Source organism: Phyllostomus discolor, chromosome 8 (genome assembly GCF_004126475.2).
Source record: "Phyllostomus discolor isolate MPI-MPIP mPhyDis1 chromosome 8, mPhyDis1.pri.v3, whole genome shotgun sequence".
Classification (NCBI taxonomy): Eukaryota; Metazoa; Chordata; class Mammalia; order Chiroptera; family Phyllostomidae; genus Phyllostomus; species Phyllostomus discolor.
In genome coordinates, this window is record NC_040910.2 from 41,445,025 (window position 1) to 41,468,664 (window position 23,640).

At 48.2% G+C, this 23,640-nt stretch overlaps 1 protein-coding gene across 1 annotated transcript; it reads right to left on the minus strand.

Moving 5' to 3' along the window:
* Positions 1-1,557: 1,557 nt before the first annotated feature.
* On the minus strand, positions 1,558-22,232 carry CFAP92 (cilia and flagella associated protein 92 (putative)). The gene is given in 12 exon segments (XM_036034474.1): positions 1,558-1,828; positions 5,469-5,624; positions 5,702-5,911; positions 6,502-6,663; positions 9,628-9,925; positions 13,000-13,197; positions 16,352-16,718; positions 16,721-16,993; positions 16,996-17,251; positions 19,736-19,920; positions 21,910-21,964; positions 22,128-22,232. Coding segments are annotated over 12 exon segments (2,487 nt in total). The 3' UTR covers positions 1,558-1,606.
* Between the last annotated feature and the right edge of the window lie 1,408 nt (positions 22,233-23,640).

Sequence of the window (23,640 nt, forward strand, 5' to 3'; positions counted from 1 at the left end):
CTCCCTCTCCTGGGGCTAGAGCAACTGGAAATCACCATTGGAGCCCAAGCACCTGTGCTTAGAGCAGTTTGCAGAATGCTTGATGGGAAAGAACGCCCTGGGAGCTGGCTGTGACTTAGCTCCTTGTGGAAGGAGCATGCGTGTGGCTCCACCTCAGGAGACTGGCTGCTCTCTGACAGGCTGGAAGGGCTCAGCCTGCAGCCAGGTGTCCAGCATGCCCAGGCCAGAGGAGGGGCACATGGGGCTTGGGTTGGCCCTTTGTGGCTATGTGTAGTCAGAGGAGGACTGAGTGCCCTCGAGCTCTGGGGTGCCAAGTGGTGGGGGTCATGTTTATGGATGGCGGAGGGAGCAGTAGGGCCTCAGGTCATGGGGCCATAGGCTTTCTGCAGTGAGCTTAAATGGGGCAACCTGACCACGGTCCTGCAAACAAACTCTTGGCCGGAGGCTTCGGGACTCCTTGAGCTGAACCGTGGACCTGGGGCTGACAGGGAATCTTGGAGCTGCACACCCCATTGCTACGGTGAGTGAGCCCAGCAGGGTAGCCTGTTGGATACCTCCTTCCCAAAAGAGATGAGACCAGGGGATTCTGGGAAAGATTGGCCAATTTTAAGGACAGCTGATGTCCCTTCTCTCCAACCTGTCATGACAGAGACTGGCCTGCATGGTAGCAGGGCTGGCCCTGGACCCCCTGCCGTGCCCTGTGCAGGGGGTGAAACAGGATGGGCACCATGGGGAGGAGGTGCTGGGCTGAGTCCTTCTCTGGCTGCCAGGACAGTGCCAGCAAGCTTGGGAGCATGCATTACTTTGGTTGTACTTGGAGATGTTGCTGCTCCGCTTTGGCAAGGTAGTTGGGCCCCTGCCAGACCCAGGGATGGCAGGCTCTCGACTCTGGGGGTCAAGGAGATGGGGTCAGCATCTATGAGACCATGGTTTACGAAGTGTTAAACTCACCATGGAAGGGTGGGGTGGGGAGGCTGGGCTGGCTGTGGCTGCCTGACCTAAGGACCTCTCAGCTAGCTGGGTGGGAGCCCCTGCTGGGTGAGCACCCTCCAGGTGAAGAGAGGCTCCATGCACTTGGTAGGGCAGCCCAGCCAGAGCCCTAATCTCAGGGCCTGGTCTGTGAGGCTCTGCTGCTGAAGGTGTTTTAAGTCCCAGCTTCTGGCCTCAGCCAGGTTCCTGGAACCTGGTCTTGCCTTGACCTTGCCCAAATCTAGACAGAGTGAAGGGAAAATGGAAGGCATCCATGAGCTGACCTCCCACAACCCACTGGGAAATAGCATTAGCCCCTCTACCCTGAGGCACAAAGGGAGGCTCTGATGTAGGGGAAGATGTGTCTGGGGTGGGACAGTGTGTGCGGTGGGTCTTGGGTAGCAGGCCTCCACCCTGGGCCTCTGTGTTCCCAGACCATTGAAGCAGGTGGCCAGCATCCACATCAACCTGTATGACACGGCAGCTGCTTCGTGAGAGCAGGCTCCAGAACTGTGACCATGAGGTGAGCCTGCACAGCCCCCCACCCCCACCCCTGTTCAGCCTGCACACAGGCAGCCAGCCTTACACTGGCTTTGTCCTGCTGCACTTTAATGAGGCCTGGTGGTTGGGGTGGAAGTCATCCGTCATGAAGGAATCTCAGGTGGGAGGGGCTGGGCAAGTTGATGGCCTTGGCTCCTAGTTGTGCCAGAGAGGGTGAAGCGCAGGCTCCATGCAGCAGCGGATCTGGCGGTGGGCAGGTGTGCTGAGTTGTGGCTGTGGCCTGTGGTGGGCACTGCCAGCTCTGGTGGGAGGGTCCGTGTTGTTCAGGACACAGGGCTGCTCCCTTTTGTCTTCCCACCTGACAGAAAAGGGTGGGTTAGTGACAAGTCCCAAACCTGGTGTTCTCAGCCTGTCTGTCCTCCTCACCCTGTTGAAGGCGGTGCGTGCCGTCACTGAGCGCCTGCTGGGGATTTGGCACTGGCCCACAGTAGCCTGTGGTCACAAGAATTATGAAGTCTCTCTCACAGAGGAGGAAACTGAGGCTCAAAGATGTTGAGCATTTGCCCTTGGTACGGGTAGTTGGGCTCAGGGCTAGAACTGGAACCTAAGACGGTGACTTCTGAGCCAGGCCTCTTGTCCACAGACAGGCTGCCCAGCAGTTCTTTGAAGCTTCCAGGGCAGTCACCAGGGAAAGGGTACCCGATGGCCCAGAGATCCCAGCATTCTCTCCGACCTCAGTTCTGCTGGCCGACATCTTCTGCACAGAAGCTCATTTCCAGAATCTCGCCACCTTATCTCAGCTAAACAGGCATGAGCAGGGCTTCTTTGAGGAGGGAGGAGAGGGGCTGATTGCAGGCGACTGCCACGCACGGACTCCTGCCTCGAGTGTGGAGGGCTGGCTGAGACATGCTCACCTGCAGCGGGGCAAGAGTGGGGCAGGAGCAGGGCCTGCGGAGGAGAGCCCTGCCAGCGCCCTTGCTCGGGCCCTGCTGGCATCTGCCCAGGGCAGCTCACAGAGGAAGAACGCACCCTTGCCTCTTCACCCCTGCGGCATGGCAGAAATGAGGCTGCCCTTGTGGACGTACCAGGCTGCTACCCTAGATCATGCGGGGACTTTGCTTGTGCTGGTCCGTTTGTCTGGAATGCTCTTCTTCTTTCATAGCCATGTCCCCATGTCTTAGAATGTGCAGCTCAGGTTCTCCTTCTGACCCTTACAGTTCTGCTGGCTTCAAGGCTCCGTGCCACGTGTCCCCTGCGGGGCCTAGCCCTGCTGCCAAGAGGTGGTGGAGAGGGGAACAGAATTCTGTGCAGCTCCTGGCCCTGGCTGCTGGCCAGGCACTGTCCAAGGTGCTGACCTGACCATTAGCGTGCTGTGGAGCACGAGGAAATGGGTTCTCCTGAAATAGGCTTGATTCATAGGGGAAGGGGCCATTTGTTGACCAAATGCCTCTTTGTACCGCTACCCACCACAATTTGGAGTTTTTAGGAATTAACAGGATGAGCCCTTTGCTATTCAGAGTGAAGCCTCTATCTACAGCCCCAAATCACTTCCTGGGGGTTGGGAGTGGTGGTGGGGCCACCCATGGGCTGACTTTGTTGGAAAAATTGATCCAGCAGTATTTCTCTTATCACAATGCAGAAAGATCACCAACTGTCTTGTTTCCCCTGCCAGATTCTCCAGAAAATCTAGATGAACAGACTAAGGAAGTGTCCCAGAAGGTTCTAGAGAGGAGAGCATACTTCTGTGCCCAGGGCTGGATGCCCTGAAGTGCAGGGACAGTGGTCCGTGCTGCCACCAGCCCCCAGGCCACAGCCCATTGCTGGACAATTCTCGCTTGCTCCAGGTGTAGAACACGGGGTTACTCTAAATGGAACTATTTCTTCCCAGTTTTCACCTGGAGGTCTTTCTCCTGGCCTGAGAGAGCCTCTTCTAGTTTTTCACCTGTGTGTATCGCTGTCTGACATGGCCCTGGATTCTGAACAGAGACAGAGAATGGATCCCTGAGACCTGGTATTTGAGGGTATGCTGCTAGTTTAGGAGACCTCACAGTGGAGACCAGGGCTTGCGCTACCAGCCTTTAATGGATGAGAGCATGATCCTGAGAACTATCCTTTGGTGATGGCCTCCGGTCCCTTTTGTCCTTGCCTTGTGAGAAGAGGGCCCTAAAAGCTGAGGAGCAGGTGCCCAGTGCAGGGCCATAGGGGTTATGAGCCCAATCGTTGATCCCTCCCAGGTGATGGGTGGAAAACCGTGTTGCTTGGTATATGACAACATGTTTGTTCCCACCTGGGCTTTCTCTTGCCTTTCTTTGCAAGGACTGCCCTGTACTCTTGAAGTGAGGGGAGAAAGGTGTCTTCAGATGGCACTACCAGGCCTGTGCCTTTTTCCAGGCTCCCCTCTGCCATTACTTGCTGGATGTCCTGGGTCTCAGCACACTGGCAAGTTTCAAGATTTGGTCCAGTTCCTAAGTGGTTTGGGGCCCCCCACTAAAGAGCTCATTGTAGCTGTTGCCTTGAGGTGGGAGGAGGAAGCCAGGCTCACTTCTTTTCCTCCAAGTAGAAGCTGTAATCTGCAGTGATGAGAGGAATAGTCAAGGAGAAGATGGGGATGCTGAGACCCGAGCTGGTTTAGTGGGGTCAGCCTGGACACTCTGCCAGGGTTTTAGTAACTAATTTTCAAAAGGTGAAAGTTAACAAATATTGTGACTTAAGAAATAACTTTCCAATGAAATTCAAGTTCTTAAATGCTGGCCAGGAGGCATTTTGCACAAAATGAAGAGCACATATCTTCTCACACAGTGCTGGGGAAAGGAGCTCCTTTGCCGGGGAAGCTGGGGAAGCACGCAGACCCCACACCCTTGGGGCAGCCCTCAGGAATGGGGGCTTCACTCTGGGCCCTGTGGCATGGAGGTCCCTGGGCAGCAGCGGGTTCTCTCTTCTTCCAGTTGAGCTTAAAAGGCTGGGGTCACCGTTCAAGGCTCCCTTTTTCACCTGCCATTTCTTAGATTTTCTTAAACACGTTGTGGGAAGGGAAGGCACCGTCACATGCTTGTTTTGTGCTTTCAGCAGTGTGCACGGGCTACGTGAGATGCCCAGGAAACTTGTGCTGGGAAAGCCTGCAGTGGAGCCCAGCAGCACACTCTGGCCAGCGAGGTCAGCCTGGCCCTCCTGGCTGGACCTCAGCAGGGACTCAGCCTGAGACACCAACAGGGAGCAGGAGACCTGCGCACAGCCCCAGAGCCTGGGGCCTGTTCTGTGGGGAGACAGCAAGGTCCCAGCGAGGGGAGAGGGATTTCAGGAGCTTCATGCCCTTCCTCCTAGCCATGGAGTTGCCCATGGGGGTGGGCGGAGGAAGAAAATGCATCCCGCTTATTCCTTCTTGATTTCTGGGAAAGGGTTTTCTGGTGTCAAATCTTGTTGCCAGAAAACCCATCCCTATTCTCTGAATAAACATTCTGGCTCTGTTAGTTGACAGATTGTGGTTCTCTATCAACCAATAAATGATTTTTAGGTCTTTCTTTATGAACAGAGGGATGGAAAGAAAGAAAAGGGGACTCAGAAGGATGGATGTAGCAAGACTCCAGTCTCACCCACGGAGGGAGGTGGCAGTGTCTGAGCTGGAAGGGAGCCGGGAGGTCCCAGACCCTCTGCCCCAGCTGTTGGCTGGGCCTCCAGGGCCCAGTCAGGGGTAACACAGTGGAGCTTAGAAAGCCTCTGGATCTATCTTCCAACTTCCCTTCGTATACTTAAGAAACAAGGCCCAGAGCAAGGCAGGGACCTGCCCCAAGTCACACAGCGAGTTAATATTACAGCTGGAACTAGAACTCAGGTCTCCTGAGTTCCAGCCCAGCAGTCAGTCTGTTACACCAGGTGCATTCTGAACCTTATTCCCTCTCCCAGGATCTAAAACAAGGATGCTGTGAAGCTGGAGAGCTGCACAGAGCTCCTGCCCACCGACAGTGTCAGGAGGCTCAGCTTGCACAGGTCTCATCTGTTACCTGTTTTCGGGCCAGTGATGGAGCAGCAGGCAGCTTGAGGAAAGGCGGTGGCTTCTTGTACAGATCAAAGTCCTGATGGCGCTGTTCCCAGCTCCACCTGTCTCGGTCCAGCACAGGCTGCAGCACATTAGCAAACAGTGCGTTTTCCCTCCACTCCTAAACCAGGAACAATAAGTTAGGAGGAAGGTCCTAGGGAGCCCCCACCTGACACCCTGGTCCTCCTGCCTGTGGACCTCAGTCAGCTCTGTGGTGGCGCCAATGGGCAGCAGCCTGAGGTGGTCCCTTTCAGTGGACCTCTGTAGGCCTGTCACTTGGAATCCATTGGCTGTGAGCCAGGCCTGGCGGGACTTCTTCTGGGCTTTTTTCTCCTCTTCCTTTGAATCCTGGGGCTCCACCATGGCTGAGAGGTACTTCTGTGAATATGTGAATCTTCTGCTCGGCTCCTGGAAATGAGGGGCAGCATGAGGTTGGAAGGGTAGTGGTGGACTAGGAGAGGCCCGACTGAGCCTCGGGTTCCCAGGTAGGTGTCAGTGACAGCTGAGGGCATAGTGACCATTCCTGACAATGTACACGGGGCATCCACACGCACTGAACTGGGCAGCAGTGCCGGGAGGCTCATTCTGCTGTCCCTCTTGACAGAAGGAGCCCTTTCTAAATCCACCGTGTGAGAAAGCCTTGGCCAGCTTTTCCTTCAGGGTAACAGCTGCTTTGCATGAGCAGCAACAAAATGCTCTGTCCTGATGGAGAACCTGCGGAGGTTTGTAGCTGTGAATATCTGAGTGTAGGACCTCTCAGCCCACCCTTACATGGGGAGGGTTCACATTTAGTGTGGGAACAGAGCCCCTTTCCCAGCGCCTGGTCCCTTGTGTACTCCCCCTAACTGGGTGGCTCTTGTCCACACACTGGAGATCTCCCATGGATCCCCAGGCTGGATGGTCAGAGAGGAAACCGTTCACGGCATTAGCCCACTGCCGTTATCCTGTCTGGAGCATAAGCATGTGTCTGTTTCCTACTCTCCGAGCCTCTCACTCACCTTGGCCATCTCTCGATACAGCTCCTTCTTGGCAAACTCTGTGGAATTCAGGGTCTGAATACTATAGTTATAGACAGCATCTTTGGTAGGGCCTGAACTCCGAATCACCTTTACCACAGACTTTGGAGGCTCCTTGCTGACCTTGTAGGCTCTCATATTTTTCTGAAGAAAGAGACACCAGTCATTACTCGCACAAGTGCCCCTCACCACCAGCTACCTGCTGGTGTCCACCTCCCTGCTGGTGTCCACCTCCCTGCTGGTGTCCAGCTCTGGGACATGGCTGCAGGTATTGATTCTTGAATACTGGGGCTGCCGTTTTATCACAGAACCCTGCCAGAGGGCCATCTAGTCCAGTCCTTTACTGTCAACAGAGGAAGTCAGTGGGCCAGAAACTTGACATTTGCCTAAGGTTATTGGAACCAGAACACACAGAATTTGGCCAGAGCTTATAGCTCAGATGGTGGGAAGTAGGAGAGGCTGAGGCTCTCATGGTGCGTGCAGGGCAGAGGTGAGCTGAAGTGCAAGGACTTCCTCCCTCGACCACCCTTGTGTGCACGGGGAAGGCTACCCTCTTCTCTCTGGAGCCTCACAATGGTCTGTTGGCTCCCTTTGTGAGTGAAAACAGCAATGAGGCAAGAGATAAAAGGTAAAATGAGGGGTTACAAAGACAGGTAGCTGGAACCCAAAAAAGAGGAAGAGGAAGAGTTTTACTCTTAATTGTTAACTACTGTGCAGCTTGCCTTTCATTTGCCTACTAACCTCCAGGAAAATAACTACCCTTTGCTTAAAAATTTTTTAACTCAAAAGGTTGACCTTTAATAAGTGAGGTTGACTCACTTATTAACATGACTTTGGTCCAAGCCCCAGTGTCTTGACTTTGGAATCTTGGAGGAATTTCTGTAAGAGAGTGTAAAGTAATCCAGAGAAGGACTAAATGAGTCTGTGTTTCACACATGAGAGGAAAGTTGATCTAGGAACAAGATGCCGTGGCTTACAGCAACAGGACTGAAGGCGAGAGCAGGCCAAGGGCTGTGGGGTAAGGGACCCAACTCAGGCCTTGGAGCAGCTTTGAGAAGATGGGGCTGTCTAAGCTAGGCTCCTGTCATGGCCCACATGAAGCTTCAGTTGGAATATTTAGCATTTTGTCCAGTTTCTCTGGTTGTCTTCTGGGAAGGGTGGTCTGAATTAGTCGGTCTGCCATTAACAAAACCAGAAGCCCTTGTTCCTTCAAAATCCTAGAGCTGGTGGATTACAGTTGGGGGAGAAGAGTTTACAGTTGAAGTTCTGGTCAACAGTTGTTCTGCTGATTACCTTGCACTCTGTACAGAGAAAATGAGGTGGCCCCTGAAATCCTAATCTAATAGTAGTTATACTAAGTGAGTTAAGTTGGCCAATTAAAGAGTTTCACATTGGATTTTTTTAAAGCTAACAGTATGCTGTCATAAGGGAAGGGGAGGTGGGGCAGTAGTAAGGCGGTCAAATATATGGGGACGGAAGATGATCTGACTTTGGGTGGCGGGCACAGAATGCAATATACAGATCAGGTGTCATAGAAATGCACGCTTGGAACTTATACGATATTACTAACCAATCTTGCCCCAGTACATTTAATAAAAAAGATGCTCACAATTACATAGTTAAAAACTGCTTTAGATAAAAAGATAGGGCTTTGAAATTGAAAGGAGGAAGAATATAAACTAGGCAAAAAGGACCAGAGAGCCCAACCAGAAAATCTAGAGTAGCATTTTTAATGTCTAACCACATAACTCAAGATAAAAATCTATCAAAAGAGGCAACAAGGGGATATTGTATATTGAGGAAAAAACAAGAAGATATAACTATCATGAACATTTGTTCACCTAACAATAGTCTCAAAACTTATTAAGCAACAGCTGACAGGATTACAAAGAAAAAAATAAATATGGAGGGAAACTGTCAATAAAACCAAAAGACAACTTACTGAATGAGAGAAGTTATTCACCAATGATACATCTGATAAGGGGTTATTATCCAAAATCTATAAGAAACTCATACAACTTAACACCAAAAATACAAACAGTTCAATTAAAAAATGTCAGAATGGTTATCATGAGTAAGTCAGCAAACCACAAGTGTTGGTGAAGATGTGGAGAAAAGGGAACCCCTGTGCACTGTTGGTGGGACTGCAAATTGGTTCAGCCACTGTGGAGTTCCTCAAAAAATTAAACATAGAACTACTATATGACCCAGCAATTCCCTTCTGGGTGTTTATCCAAAGAAAGCCAAAACACTAACTTGTAAGATAAATATGCACCCTTATGTTCTTACTATAGCCAAGACATGGAAACAGCCATGTGCCCGTCAATAGATAATTGGATAGAAAAGAAGTGGTACATATATACTATGTAATATTCCTCGGCCATAAAAAAGAATGAAATCTCACCATTTGCAACAGCAGGGATTGACCTAGTGGGTATCATAAAGAACACACACATGCTTACACACTCCTAAGGGACTTTTTTTTAAAAACTAGAGATTGGGGTGGGAGTGGGGTGGGTGGCTTCATACAGACAGACTGTGACTGGGCAACTTGAAGACACACCTTGGATGCTGGTGTTTTTGTCTTTTTGGTTGGTATGGGGTGAAGGAGGTTTTTGTTGGGCATTCAGGCCACATAACTCCCAGCCTTCCATCACCTCATCAGCTTCTCAGCCTCTTACTGTCTTCCTTTTACATTTTCTCATGCAGATTTAGTTTATCTCCTGTGTTTCTGGGACATCAGATAATATCTATGGCCCTAGCAGCTAAGATGTTACATAGTCACACACACACATATGTGAGACAGTTCTTCCCCAAAGATGAACTGTGGGGCCAGAGGTAATACACCTAAGAGCATTCCTTTTCCCCTTTCAGGAGGATGGGGGACACCAGGACTATGAATGAGTGCTTCTGCTGTGGTTCAGCCCTGCACCCAGCACTTCCTGCTCATTCTGCCTGGGATCCTGGGGTGGGAGGGTAGAGACAGGCCAGAGGCAGATGCCCCGTTCAAGGTCTGGCCATCAGCCCTATATCTCCTGGCATGTGACTGGACAGCTCAGGTAGGGCAAAGGCCTGGGACCCCTGACCCCAAAGAGGAGAGAGTGCCACCTGGATCAGACTGTGCTTTTGGCTTCTATTCTTCAGTATCACAGTGTTCCGCCACTGCAGGTAATTCTTCTGGTGGGAGACGATGTCAAAAGTATGGGTGGAATTCTGGCTTCGAAAGTCCTCAAGATTGGGGGCAGGATGAGGTAAGATGGCCAAAAATTTTCTATCTATGAGCTCTTCTTGTGAAACAGGCAACCCAAACTCCTGGCTCAAGTGTTTGATCATGGCAGAGGAAGGCAGCAGGTCTCTGGCAACCACCTCCCTGAGGTTGGTGCTGTAACGGCAGATGCAGTAGATCCTGGAACACAGAAAGACCACCCTACTCAGCCTCACCTACCTTGCAAGACAGGTCAAGCCATCCCCATTTTACAAGAGGAAATGAAAACTTGGCGAGGTGGATTGACTGGTAAGTGTGTGTTTGTAGGAAGGGGAAGGAAAGTGTCTGGGAGCCGCCCATTCCCTTCTGTGTTTCCTTGTCATCTTAGTGGCAGGAAGGGGCTCTTTGAAGGCTATAGGAGGTAAACCTGGGGCGGCTCCCACCCAACCTGGGGAATGCTGTCACCCCTTCTCTGTGGGGACAGCTCAGGCCCAGGCAGTGGGTAGCTGGAGGATACCATAGAAAATGGGACTCAATGGGAATGGGGTTCTGTTCCCCACTTCTCCTTGGGAACACCTTGGACCCAGCTGGGGTGGGGAAGCTGGAAGAGGGCGAGAAGGGCCAACAGGAGGGTCCTGTCTCCCAGAGTAGAGCTTCTGTTCAGCCTCTGGTGAGCACCCGATCCAGGGTCTCTTTTGTTCTGCAGGCCTGGGCTGCTTAAGAGTAGAGGCACCACCCTCTGTCTCTTCCATGGGGCTCCTGCATGTTCCTGTCCTCTCACCTGGAACCAAGCGACAAGGGAGACTGCATTTGTGCCCTTCACATGGTGAGCTTCAGCTGCCTGGTGCCCACAGCCCCAGGTGGGGTTTCCTGCCATCATCCTTGAGCAGGTGTGCACCTCATAGTGCTGTGCTGGAAGATTTGGCAAATCCTGCTTCCATGCGCAGCCAGCCACGTGGGCAGGTGTAGTCCTTATGAAGCCTGGGTAGGACCCCTAGGCTGGGGCGCCTCAGTGGGTTGGTGATGCAGTACTGGTGGGATGTCCCCACCGTGGGCCATGCCACCAGCCTCTTTTGTTGTGTCCCACTCTGTCTGCCCGGCTCCGACGTCCCTCGGGGCTCTAAGGCGTGGAAGTGCAGGCCTTAATCTGGGAAACCGTCCCCATCAGGTGTTGCTTGGCCTTCCCCCAGAGCAGAGGGGGAAGTGGGGACAGCTCATACAATATACTTAATTAAAATTAGTTGAATAAATGAATGAATGACTACACCCACCAACACAGGAGAGGAATCTACAATAACACTGCAACTCTGAGCTCTTCTACAGTCAGAGGGGGAATCCAGGCTGTGCTCATAATGTCAAGCAAACCTCTTTTGCCCTAAATTTAAATATGAATAGCTGTGCATTTATGGAAAACATAGTATAATTCTGTCCATTATGTCCCACTGCTTGGAAGTGTTCACCTTTGCATTTTACCTACGTTCATATAACTCTAATTTTTAAGAAGTTGAGTAAGATTCATAAAATTGCTCATTTAGAATTCTTTGAGCTTCTTGATAACGGAAGGCCTGGGAATAAAAAGTGGTGCTGTTGACCCATCATGATCATCCAGCAGCGTTTTCTCAGTTTTCCTGTGGGAGACTTCCTGCGGAAGGTGCAGTGCGCCCAGGAGCACTCCAACTGCTGCCATGGGCCTGGGCGAGTTCCTGGCGCCCTCTCCTCACAACCCCCTGAACAGCCGTCCTGCTGAAGATTGCCCAGCACAAAACAAACCACCAGTCACACAAAAGAACAAGCTTCCTCCCATTTAGTAAGAGCTGGCAGTAAGGACAGAGTTACTTATTTTTAAAGTTATTAACATGTTTCTGGAACAGAATGTGTGTTAATGTTTTCAATCTGAGTTCTAGTTCTAAGTATATGAAACCGTGATTTTTCTATAAAGTTGTAGAGTAAAAGGTAACTGATAGTGACAGTTGTGTGATGGACAGCATGTGCTCTGGCACTCGGTGGGGCGGGGGCTCTGATGAGGGTGGGCAGGGTTCAGGAAGGTACAGTGTGCCCAGGGCCACTCCAACTGCTGCCATGGTCCTGGGCGAGTTCCTGAGGCTGCCCACCATCTGACTGCAAGCCCAATTCTGCTTGGCAGGGACTCAGGAGAGCAGCTCAGTGTCCTAAAGCAACAGCAAACCCTCTCCCTCTCACAGCACGTGTATGGAGGTGGTGGGGGACACAGCAGGCTCATGGGGTGATGGGGGGCAGCCTGCCCAGCCTTTGAGACCCATCAGCAACTCTTCTTTTATCTGTGCCTCCACCACTCCTTAGGCCTGGGCAGTGCGGTCCCTAGCTGCTCACTCCTGCCTGCCAGAGACCCATAACTTCTACCACTGGCAACACTGCCCTGTCAGCCTCCATGCTGAGTGGCAGAGCTGCCGAATACCCAGGCCCGGCTGGACCCAGCCCTCATCCAGTGCCCACACTGTGCCACCTCCCTAGTGTAGAGCCTGGCCTGAGCCCTGTGGTTATGGTGTGCCCAGGGCTTACGCGGCCCCCACTGCACTCTTCATTGTCTATCTCCTCTTCTGAACAGGGTCTGCTTCTCTTAGCTCTCCTCCTAGAGCAGGCACGACACAGTGGCCATTCTATATACAAATGAGGAGCCCTGCAGGTAAGTGTGAGCTATGCAACCCTGCAGGCCGAGCACCCAGCTTCCCAGGGTGGGGGAGTGCCCACCACTGACGGCCTGGGAGGTCACCAGCGTAAGAGCAGAAGGACCAGCACAGGCAAAGCGGTGCAAGCCATGGAAGATCCCGATCTCTAGAGAAGGGCTTTCTGAGGAATAGGGAGGGAGGGAGGGTGGAACAGGGCAGCAGGGAAGAAGCAGACAGAAGAGCAAACATTTGGTTGAGAGGGAAAGCTGCTCTTGGCCTGGTGGATCTGGCAGTTCCCCCATCGCTCACTGGGAAAATGGGTTTTAACCAATTGCTCATCTCTCAGGTTATTTTGGGATATTCTCCAAATATAGCAGGCAGGTTCATGGTGATACGTGTTTGAATAAACTGCCTTCATTTCATCCATATGTTTCTGAAACCCTCTCGGGAGAGCGTGGTGCAATACTGGAAATGACACAGGCTTGGGGTTCCTTGGAACAGCACTCTGCCCCTGGCTCAGCTTCTCTGGGTGTGAATAACAACTGCACCCCTAAGGGCATGCACTGCCAATGGTCGCCGCAAACGGCAGGCCGGCAGCTGCCATCCCTGCAGCAGGCTGGGTGTGCCTACCTGGTCAGGGCCTGGAAGGCCTTCTGCATCATGGTGTTGCGGAGGTAGAGCTCCAGTTGCTTCACCAGCTGGGACACTGGCCTTGAAGAGGTGCATGTGGTTACAGGACAGTCTCCAGGTCTGCGTAGAGGCGGTGCTGAAACAGCAGCTGAGAGTTGTAGAGCACCTTGTGTTTTCCCGTGCTGTGATTTGGAAATTCTGCAAGAGGTGGCCACAGGACAGCGCCTTAACACTGCTCTGCAGGCTTCTGGAATGCTGCCGCTGTGCTCTGAATGACAGCTATGTATGTATGTATGTATGTATGTATTTGTTGCTTGTTTAAAAACCTTGAAGGGGAGATTGGCAGTGAAAATGCTGAAACCAGCCTCGTGTTGCTGGTGTCCCACTGCCTCCGCCCCATCCCCTGCCCTGCCCTCACTGCACCAGCGGGTGGTTTCCGAACGCACCCTGCTATGCCCTGCTGTGTTCAGCACACTTTGTTCTCACGCCTTGTCGAGCCTGTTGGTATGCCTGTCCTGCGTGTACTGCTGGTGGATCTGCATGTGTTTTTTTCATGGGGTTCTTCTTTTGCGAAGTATGTGTTCAAATATTTTGCCTATTCTTCCATTAGAATATTTAAATGTTTTTTATTGATTCACAGGCTTTTATATGTTCAACATACTAGCTCCACACAGCAAAAATGTTTTTTTCTCTATTCGTGGTTTGTGTTTTCACAATTATAATGGTGGCTCTAGATGAACACAAGTTATTAATTTTAATGGAGCCAAATCTATCATTATTTTCATTTCTTCTTTTTTCCTTACCTGAGGACACTTTTTTATTGCTTTTAGAGAGAGAGAGAGGGAAGGAGGAAGGGAGAAGAGAGGGACAGAGAACAAAAACTGGTTGCCCTCTTGTATGTTGCCCCACTGGGGGCCTGCATGTGGGCATGTGCCCTGACTGGGAATGGAACCTATGACCCTTCTGCCTGCGGGATGATGTTCCAGCCAACTAAGCCACACCAACCAGAGCTATTTCCCTTTATTCTTTGTACTTCTGTCTTACTCAAGAAATCTTTCTTTATTCTGAGGTCATGAATATGTCTCCATTATTATCACCTAAAAACTGTTATAATACTCATTTTCAAAAATGGATTTTTCTGGTGAACTATGAAACACCAGAAAATTGTGGTCTAATTAATTGTGCTGTGTCCACCAATAGGACACTTTATGTCAGCTGCCACCATTGGGAGAAACAGGGTTTTGGGTACATGGAAGTTCTCTATAGTATTTTTGTGACTATTTTAAATCTGTGATTATTTAAAATAGGATTTTAAACCTACCTGGAATTGAGTTTTATAAATTACGTCAGCTAGCAAATTAGGAAACTATCAGTAAATTCAGAATAGAGTAAAATTTCCCCAAATTGGCAAAGAATGTCTACAAAACCGGAACACAATATATAATGGAGAAAAGACCCATCGCCTCCCCTAGTGATCGGAAACAAGGCCAGCCAGGCACCATTCTGACATGCAACAACCCTGCAGTCCCTACCAGCATGCTGAGGAAGTAAAGGCATGCAGTTTGGAAAGGAAGAAACTAAATTATCTCTATCTACTGATGCCATAGTGGTCTATGTACAAAATCCCAAAGCATCTACCAAAAACAAACAAACACTCCTCAAACCTGGATCAACAAAGAAAAAACCACCCTGGCTGGTGTGGCTCTGTGGATTGAATGCCGGCCTGTGAAACTGAAAGATTGCCAGTGTGTGTGAGAGGCAACCAATGTATCTCTCACACACTGGTGTTTCTCTTCCTCTTTTCCTCCCTCCCTTCTCCTCTATAAGTAAATAAATAAAATCTTTAAAAAAAGAAAAAAAGGCCATGGCTGGTGTAGCTCAGTGGATTGAGTGCTGGCCTGAGAACCAAAGGGTTGCTGGTTTGATTCCCAGTCAGGGCATATGCAGGCCAGGTTCCCAGTGGGAGTATATGAGTGGCAACCACACACTGATGTTTCTTTCCTCTCTTTCTCCCTCCCTTCTCCTCTCTCTAAAAATAAATAAATGAATAAAATCTTTTTAAAGAAGAAAAAATGATCATATTTCTATATACAAGCAATAAACACTTGGAAACTGAAATGAAAAATACCATACCATTTAAAATAACTCAAAAAATAAAAAATTAGATATAAATATATCAAAACATGTATGTTGAAAACTATAAAATTCTGATGAAAGAAATTAAAGATCTAAATAAACGGAGAGGACACACCACATTCACGGAATGCCTGACATAGGAATTGATGTCAGTTCTCCCCCGGCTGATACGTAGGGGAAGTTTTTCAAGGTTCACTCAAGTTGAAGTATGTGCATCGGTACTTCATTTCTTTTTTATGGCTGAATATCATTCCATTGTGTGGGCAACATCACATTTTGTTCATTGGTTTCATGGGACACATGGGCTGTTTTCACTTTCTGATCACTATAAATAATGCTGTTATGAACATTCATGTGCATGTTTTTTGTTGTGGACTATGTTTTCAGTTCTTCTTGGGCAGAAAAACCACCATAAGGCCGGTTTCTCCCTGGTGTCTCTTGGCCCGTCAGCACAACCAAACGGGGCCCTACAGGGCGGCATTCCCCTGCTGGGTGTAGAGACTCAACTTCAAGCCTTTCTGCCACTATCAACATCTGGATTTGGGGGGTATCTGAGCTCTTGAGGACAAGCAGGGACCTGTGGACTAAAGGAAGGAGGTCCTATCTATCCAAACTAGGATGCTGGAGAATCACAAAAGGAAAAAGAGAATTATGTGTCACCAAAACTAAAGAATGGAAGGACCACGAGGGGCCACTTGCTCCAGCCCAGAACCAGGCACTTTAGTTGCCCCTACGATGACCCCACCAAGGGGCCAACAAATGTTCCTGAATGGGGAGGCATTTTCTGTGGTCTAGGCAGTCCCTCTAGATTCAAAATAATCAGATATATTTACCTGGAGAGTTGATATCTATTTCTTTCAGGTGTCTACCTTAGGCCATAAAGCACACTCTTTTTTCCCCATTCGCAGTTTATTGGTCCCATAAACCTGGACCAGGGGCCATACAAAACATTCTGCTTCTTATTAACCAAGTAGGCTCCTCAGAAGTCTGAAGGCTGGGCTCGTTTTCCTGAAACCACCTTCTCTAAAGTCTTCCCTTCACCTAAAGGCAATCAGCTCTTGTTTTAAAACCCACTTTCCTAAGCCCTGAGGAGCACCGCATAATAAACCCCAGAGGAAACGAGTGGCACACATCCCTCTCACAGAGCCGGACCAGGGAACCTGGGCCTTGGTTGTGAAAGATCTCTCCACTCACTCAGTCCCCAGATGCCACCTACCGACTTTGGTGGCTCTCCCACAGCCGCTTCAAGCCTTGGTCAGCTATGCCTTCCAAAATGAGGAGGTGGATCTTCCCATCTAGCATGTGGAAGCCAGTGAGCACATCCAGGTCCTGCCTTTCCTGGATCTTCGCCCGCACTTTAAAGGCTAACAGGATCTGCTGGATGGTCGGGACAGGGCAGGAGTCCAGATCGAGGGCTTTGGCATTGATCAGGGTGATGTCCTGCAGCAGGCTATATAGGAGGAAGGCCTTCCTGGAGTCAAATATGAAAATGATGCGGCCAAACTGGGTGCCTGCGAGGTCTGGACTGGTGGTTTCTGCCATGGCCTGCAGTGGCACCGAGATGTCTACTCGCAGCTTGAGAGGGAGTGGCCTCTAGGTAGTTACCCCATGGGCATTGGGCCGTGATGCAGGGCATCTGTAGGGACCTTAAACCCCACAACCTTCCTGCTCCTGCTGTCCTGGTTATGGTGTATGGACTTGGGCTCACAGCTGTGGATGGGGATAGCCAAGTTCAAGTACTTGTGGCCAAGGAGGAGTTCAGCAAAACTTACTCGGGCTATTCCGTAAGGGTCGCACATCTTGTTTTGGGATTCAAAAGGATTGCTCTCTGTCTCTCTGGGAGAGATGAGGGCTGGGAGTTAATGTATGAATCCAGAGGGTCCTCCCCAAACAGGGTGGGCTTCCGGGAATACTCCTCTGACTTTCGGTCCCGGTCGTGAACTTCTCCACCATGGGAGGCCCTCCAGGTTTCCCTCAGGTCATTGGGGTGCATTGCGCCAAGAAAAATGACATTGATGTCCTGGAAGGGAGATGGGGCTTCCATGAGGCTGCCCCTCAGTCTGGTGAACCGGAGTCTTGTGAAACTGGTACTTGCAGTACACGGGGTGCAGAGCCTCTGTGAGAGAGCAGGGAGACACCGGGGCACTGGGCTGCAGGGGCAGTCACTCTCTCTCCTCTGGAGGAAGGCTCCCCAGCAGGAGGGCTCCATCCTGGGGCCACCCTCACCAGCCCAGCCCTGCAGGCTGGGTTTCCTCATGGCAATGAGAGAGCCTGCTCTGCAAGATCATTCCCAGGACTGAGTGACACATGTCAAAGCACCAAGATGGTGGCTGGCACAAGAAAAGGGCTCAAAAATATCAGCACGATTTCTTCCTCCCAAACTGTGAGTACCATCAAGATAGGCTACGTGCCTTTTTTCACATCTGTATTTCTAGCTCTTGGCTCAAGGCCAGGCAAAGAAAAGGGGGACATAAATAAACCATATTTTCCAGACATACACCTGGGGGCATTGGCACAGGCTCATCTTTACTATATTAAGCATCTGAGCAGAAGCTGCCACAGGAGAAGAAAGACTCAGAGAGGCTCGGGGCTTAATAGGGCGTGGAGAATGAGATGGAAGGAGGGGAAGAGCTGTGCTGAAGCAGAAAGAGGGAACTTGCATGTTTTGATCGTGGTGCTGAGATTTTATAATCAAAGCTGTTACACGAGTTTGTGGTACAAATTTATATTTCATGTGTCTTATTTACTTTGTACTGAGGCTGAAATTTTATTTTAAAACAATCATGGGTTAGTAGTGCTCCCAGATACTTGGGTGAAGTCATTTAGAAACCTTTCTGTAGAAATCCACTTTCAAATTAGGCCTCAAAGAATTCCACGGAGAAAAGTCCCATTGAACGTGACATTAGAGTGAAAATCACAGAACATATAAGGGAAAAAGGGACTACCAGGAAAACCAGATGCAAAAAGGCATTAAAGTATTAAAGTAGTCAGATGCATAAAACAAATATATTTGCTGTTTTTTAAAAATTTAAATAAGGCCAAATCTATTAGAACTTTATTTATATGGGACAACTGTATAGCATAATCAATAAAATATATTAAAAATAAATGACAAAAATAATTATATTTATTGGTACTGAATAATTTCTAAAAATTTAAACATTACCTATAATAGCATAATTTTTATAAAATCCTTAAGAAGAAATTAAATGGAAGATATATAAGACCCATACACTGAAAACTATAAAACACTCCAGACAAAAAATCAAGTGAAATGTATATAGCAAAATATAGGCACCCCTATGTTCATTGCAGTGTTTTTATGATAGCCAAGATATGGAAGCAACCTAAGCATGCTTTGAAGAGGTGGTACATATATATAATAGAACACTACTCCAGCTGTAAGAAGAATAAAATCTTATCATTTGCAAAAACATGAATAAACCTAAAGGGTGTTGTTAAGTAGAATAAGCAAGGCGGAGAAAGACGAATACCATATTATTTCACTTATATGTGAAATTAAAAAACCCCAACCCTAAATAAATGAGCAAACAAGACAAACTCATAGACACACAGAACAGAACAATGGTTGCCTGGTGGAAGGGGTTGGGTTTCTGGGTGAGAAAGGTGGAAGAAATCAGGAAGTACAAATTGCCAGTTATAAAATAGTCATGGGGATGTAAAGGAAATATAGTCAATAATATTATAATAACCATGTATGGTGCCAGACGCGTACTAGACTTACTGGGATGGGAACTAGACTTACACAGATCTCTGTGTAAGGTGTATAATGTCTAATCACTATTTTGTACATGTAAAACTAACATAATATTATATGTCAACTGTAATTGAAAAATAAATTAAAAGTAAAAAAATTGAAGAGAAAATTAGTGAACTTAAATATATAGTTGAGGTGATTACCCAAGTTTATACAAAGAAGACAAAGATACAAAAAATATAAAGGAATGATTAAGAGGCAGTGGAAGAGAATGAGATTAGATCTGACATATACCTAACTGGGGTTTCAGAATTTTGCAATTGTTGTACAAACAGAATGACAGAAAGGTAAAAGTAGAAAAGATAAGGATAGAGAACTGAAGAACACATCAAAGACATGAATCTTTAGGCTGAAGGAGCCCAAGTATACCTCCCATCGTTTAATCTTCTCTCAAGAAGCTACAGGAGGATATGCTCCAGCGAAACTAGAGAGTGAACAAAGCAGAGGAAGACACAGAATCTAGGGACAGGGATCCCGCCAAGAGAGGGAAAGGGGAACTTCCAAGATAGACAGCAGTGCCAAACCTGGCCGGTTCACCGTGAGTGGGCCCTGCGGCCCTGACAAGGGAGCCTGGGGCGCCTGCTGAGGGGAGGGTCACTGCCTCCTTCTGAAGGACGCCTATGCAGCAGTGGGAGACCCCAGGACCTGCTAGCTCCCAACCCCAGAAGCCCAACCGCTTTTATATCTTGCTCTGAGATCCTAAACGGTGAAATGGGGATGATTTAAATCTGGTGTAAGGACAATGGGGGATAAAAGATGACACACAATGGGGAACTGGCTGTGAAAAGGAGGCCGCACATCAGTTGGTCTGGCTCTTCTTACCTCTAGTTCATGGAAGGGCACAGGTTGTGATGGAAGGCAGGAAGCACTTTTGATCTTTATGATCAGGGGGTTTAAGTCCTGCTTTTGCTCCTCCGTCATGATAGGAACTTCTGTTTTTAAAGTCAACAGACAATCTAAAATGCTGGCAGACTTTTCACTACCGTGACTCGAGATGGTTTGCCATCCTGGGTGGGGGAAAGAGGTACACAATACACATAGCATTAGACTGTTACTTGTGACATTCCCAAGACAAGCACAGAGGGACTAGCAAGCTGAGAAGGGCCAATGATAAAACTACAAGAAAAAAAGAAATCTTAAAAAAATTGGGAATCACATGAACACAGCATGTTATACACCCGTTTTTCAGACTGAGTTTGCATGAATTCTCTAAGAGGATTTAATTTTTGTAATTTAATCCTGATGATCATCTTGTAATACAAGCAGTTCCTGATTCATCCATAGGATACAATAAGGAATACAGATACTTGGGTGCCACCCAAAACAGCCTGGTTTACTTGGACTTTACAGTGTGATTTCTAAAAGCTCCCCAGGTGATTGAGACCCACCATCCTAGACTTGTGCTGTCCAGTACAGTAGTTAATGGCTATATGTGGCTGCTTAAATTCTAAGTAATTAAAATTTAATACAATTTAAGATGCAGTTTTTTCTTCTTAGGAGTCACATTTCAAAAGTGTAGGAGCCATGTGTGGCTATGAGCTGTGGATTGGACAATGAAGATATAAATTATCTCTATCACTGTAGAAGGCTCAGTTGGAGAGTGATGCCCCAGGCTATCCTTGTAGAATAGAACACATTCAAGAACAAATCACACTAACGTCTATGTCAGTGTTCACTGGTGCATTGCTTTAACTACTGTGGCTAAGCCCGTGTGACCTTCTCCTTCCTCTCACAGCAAAATGAGGGAGCACAGTCAGGCAGGTAATCCAGAGCTCAGCCACCTAGAGGACCTCTGGTTCTTCTTGGGGGCTCAAGGACCATGAAATGTTTCTCCTGATGTCCGCTCCAAGCAGAAGCATGTGACTGCCACGTGGGGGCCCAGTCCTCCCAGAACACAGCATGAGAGTGGGTGAGAGTCTCTGAGATGTCACTTCTCTAGAAAGGATTCTGATGTGGGGGGAGCTGAGGCAGTCAGTCTGAAAGGCCCAACTTTAGGTGAAAATTGATTTGCAAAAATCCATTTAAAAGTGAAAAGTAAAAAGTGAATAATATTTCTCAAAATGCATCAGTGCCAACCCAAGATCATGTGAGAATTAGGATTTCCCCAGCACCCGTGGAACTCGACGCCCAGTTTTGTCAGCTCCGTCTCAGAAAAGACTGAAGCCTAAATTTCTAGGACTGGCCAGAAGGAAGTGCACATACACCGTGGTGGCCTCCCCCAAACCCTATAATGAAAAGGTTTGAAATTATTCTCTAAGGAGGAAAACAGGAGGGTTCTTCTCGCCATTATTACCCCTTCTTTAAAAAGACAAAGCCCATAATTTTACCCAAAATATATTCTGAGCTTTCCATCATCAAAACATATGGATTTAAATAATACCTATTTATTATTTATCAAACTGTAGAAAACCTACTTTATGAGTTGTGATAGATCTTACAAAGCAAAACAATCAAACCACTGTTCTGCTACTGAGCTGTGTGACCTCAGGTAAGAACTTAACTTCTCTGAGTTTGATTCCTCACTGGAAGAAATCGGTGACGATGATAAGCAGCCCGGATACCACAAGTTCACTGGGAGGACCAGGATTTGTTATGGGACGTAAATGCTGGGACAGGAATACCGACGCCCTTTCCTAATTTCCTTTACTAGATGTTTTTGTAACAACCTATAGAAACATGTTTATAAAAAGCAGCAATCTTGTTTAGCAAAGTTGCAGTATTTATTATTTTCACAGGTTTTCTTAGACTTTGAAATTAGAGCTGGGTTCAAATCCTGGCTTCATACGTGCTCATATGGTGATCTCTAAAGAAATGCTTTGTAATGTCTCTGCCTCCATTACCTTGATGACAGAGACACCCCACTTTGCTAAGATGGCTTGTGAGCATTAAGTTTAGGTAGCATAGAGCAGGGATCTGGTCACCATGTGCATCCTGTTTATGGACTTTTGCTCACATGTGACAAATACCAGAAACTGTTGGGAACAGGTGTCGTATACCTGCGAGCAGCGGCTTCAGCCCCAGCTGCATGGAGAAGACTTTGCACCGCTTCCACTGGTCTCCCGGCTTGCGTCTATGTCCTCCTCTGTATGGTACTTCTTCCTTCTTCTAAGGTCTTTCTTATCCCTACCTGATTCTTTCCATTTAACTGTGGAATCAAAGAGGGAAGTAAGCATCTGAGGAGCTCACATTCAAGCTGCCACATGCGAACACACACAGGCTGCAGCGGTTTGGGAGGTTCTGGAAGCTCCGTGAAGGCACAGATGGTGCTGTGTGCTGCTGCCCTTTCCAGAATGGTGTCTACGTGTGGGTAGCTGACCATTTGCCAGTTATATGCAGGGAGAAATTGAAGGGTTTCCTGACTCGCCTCCTGCTACCATCCAAGAAATGGGCAGAAGGGGCTAAAAGTTACCATGAGCTATTGGTTCCATTGGGTAAAGGCCAATGGAATGAACTAGGAAGCCAGACCACACAGAAGAGGACTCAACAGATGCCAGAGGTGGCATTCCATCGGGGGGAGGAATGGACTAGTCAGTTAATTATTCTGACTAGCCCTTTGGAGGCAAATGAAATTATTGGACTCTCATGTCATATGCAAAATAGACTGCAGACTGAAGGTGGCAACAAAATCTTCAAAAGCTTACAGGGATACACAGGGAGACTCTACCCGGCCTTCAGAGGAGCAAGGTTCCTTAAACACTACCACAAGTGAGAACTAAAGGAATAATTAAAAAACCGTTTACCAAATGAAATGCCATGTGCATAGTAAAGGCTAAGTTAAACAGAACTCAGTCTGGTGATGTTATAATGCACATAACTGATAATGCGTAATTATCCAGACGATGTAAAAAAATAAAGCGTTTTAGTCCATAAGAAAAACGTGAAACCCAACAGAAAAGTAAGTAAAGGCATAAGAATAGGCAAATCATGCAAGAGTGGGATCAGAAAAGCATGTGAGTGCTCTCAGCCACACTCGGAACCGAATCAGTGAGAAGCCCGAATGGCATCTGAGGGCCCTCGCCTCCCGCCAGTCTGCCACTAAGATCACACGCTTCTGCACCAGCAGTTCCTGAACCAGCAGTTCCTGCGCCAGCAGTTCCTGCACCCGGAGATGCCTACCTTCACCTGCCCCCGTATGATGGAAAATAATATTTTTAATAAAGCAACTGACATTCCAAAATATCCAGGAATTCATTTATAGGAATTATCTACAACACCTATAGGAAGAAAAAAAAAAATAACTCCATTACTAAAGTCGTAAAGGAGGATGTGAATTACGTGAAAAGATACAGCCTGATCAAGGATGGGAGGACTTCTCATGTAAAAATGTCAATTCCTCCTAAAATTAATTTATAAATGTAATGCGAAAACATTTTTTTAAGTTAATATTTTTAAATGACATTTCCTCTCAGTTGTACCCATCCCATTTGCCCAAGCCACCAGCTGGGCCTCCGCTCTCTCCGTGGTCCCCACGGCATCCAGGCACACTCCTTCTCCAGGCCCCTCTTAGACTCCAAGAGGCCAAGGGCTAGTACACTCTCAGCCAGACAGGGCTGTGGACTCGGTGTCTGAAGGTGTGGGTTAGGATCCTGGCTTTACCAACACCCCCAAGATTCCCAAGAATTCTGGTTTTAGAACTTTGTTCAAATTACATAATCACTCAGTCATCCTGTATAGAAAATGGAGATAGTAATACCACCTTACAGTGAGCATTACAAATATTAAATGGA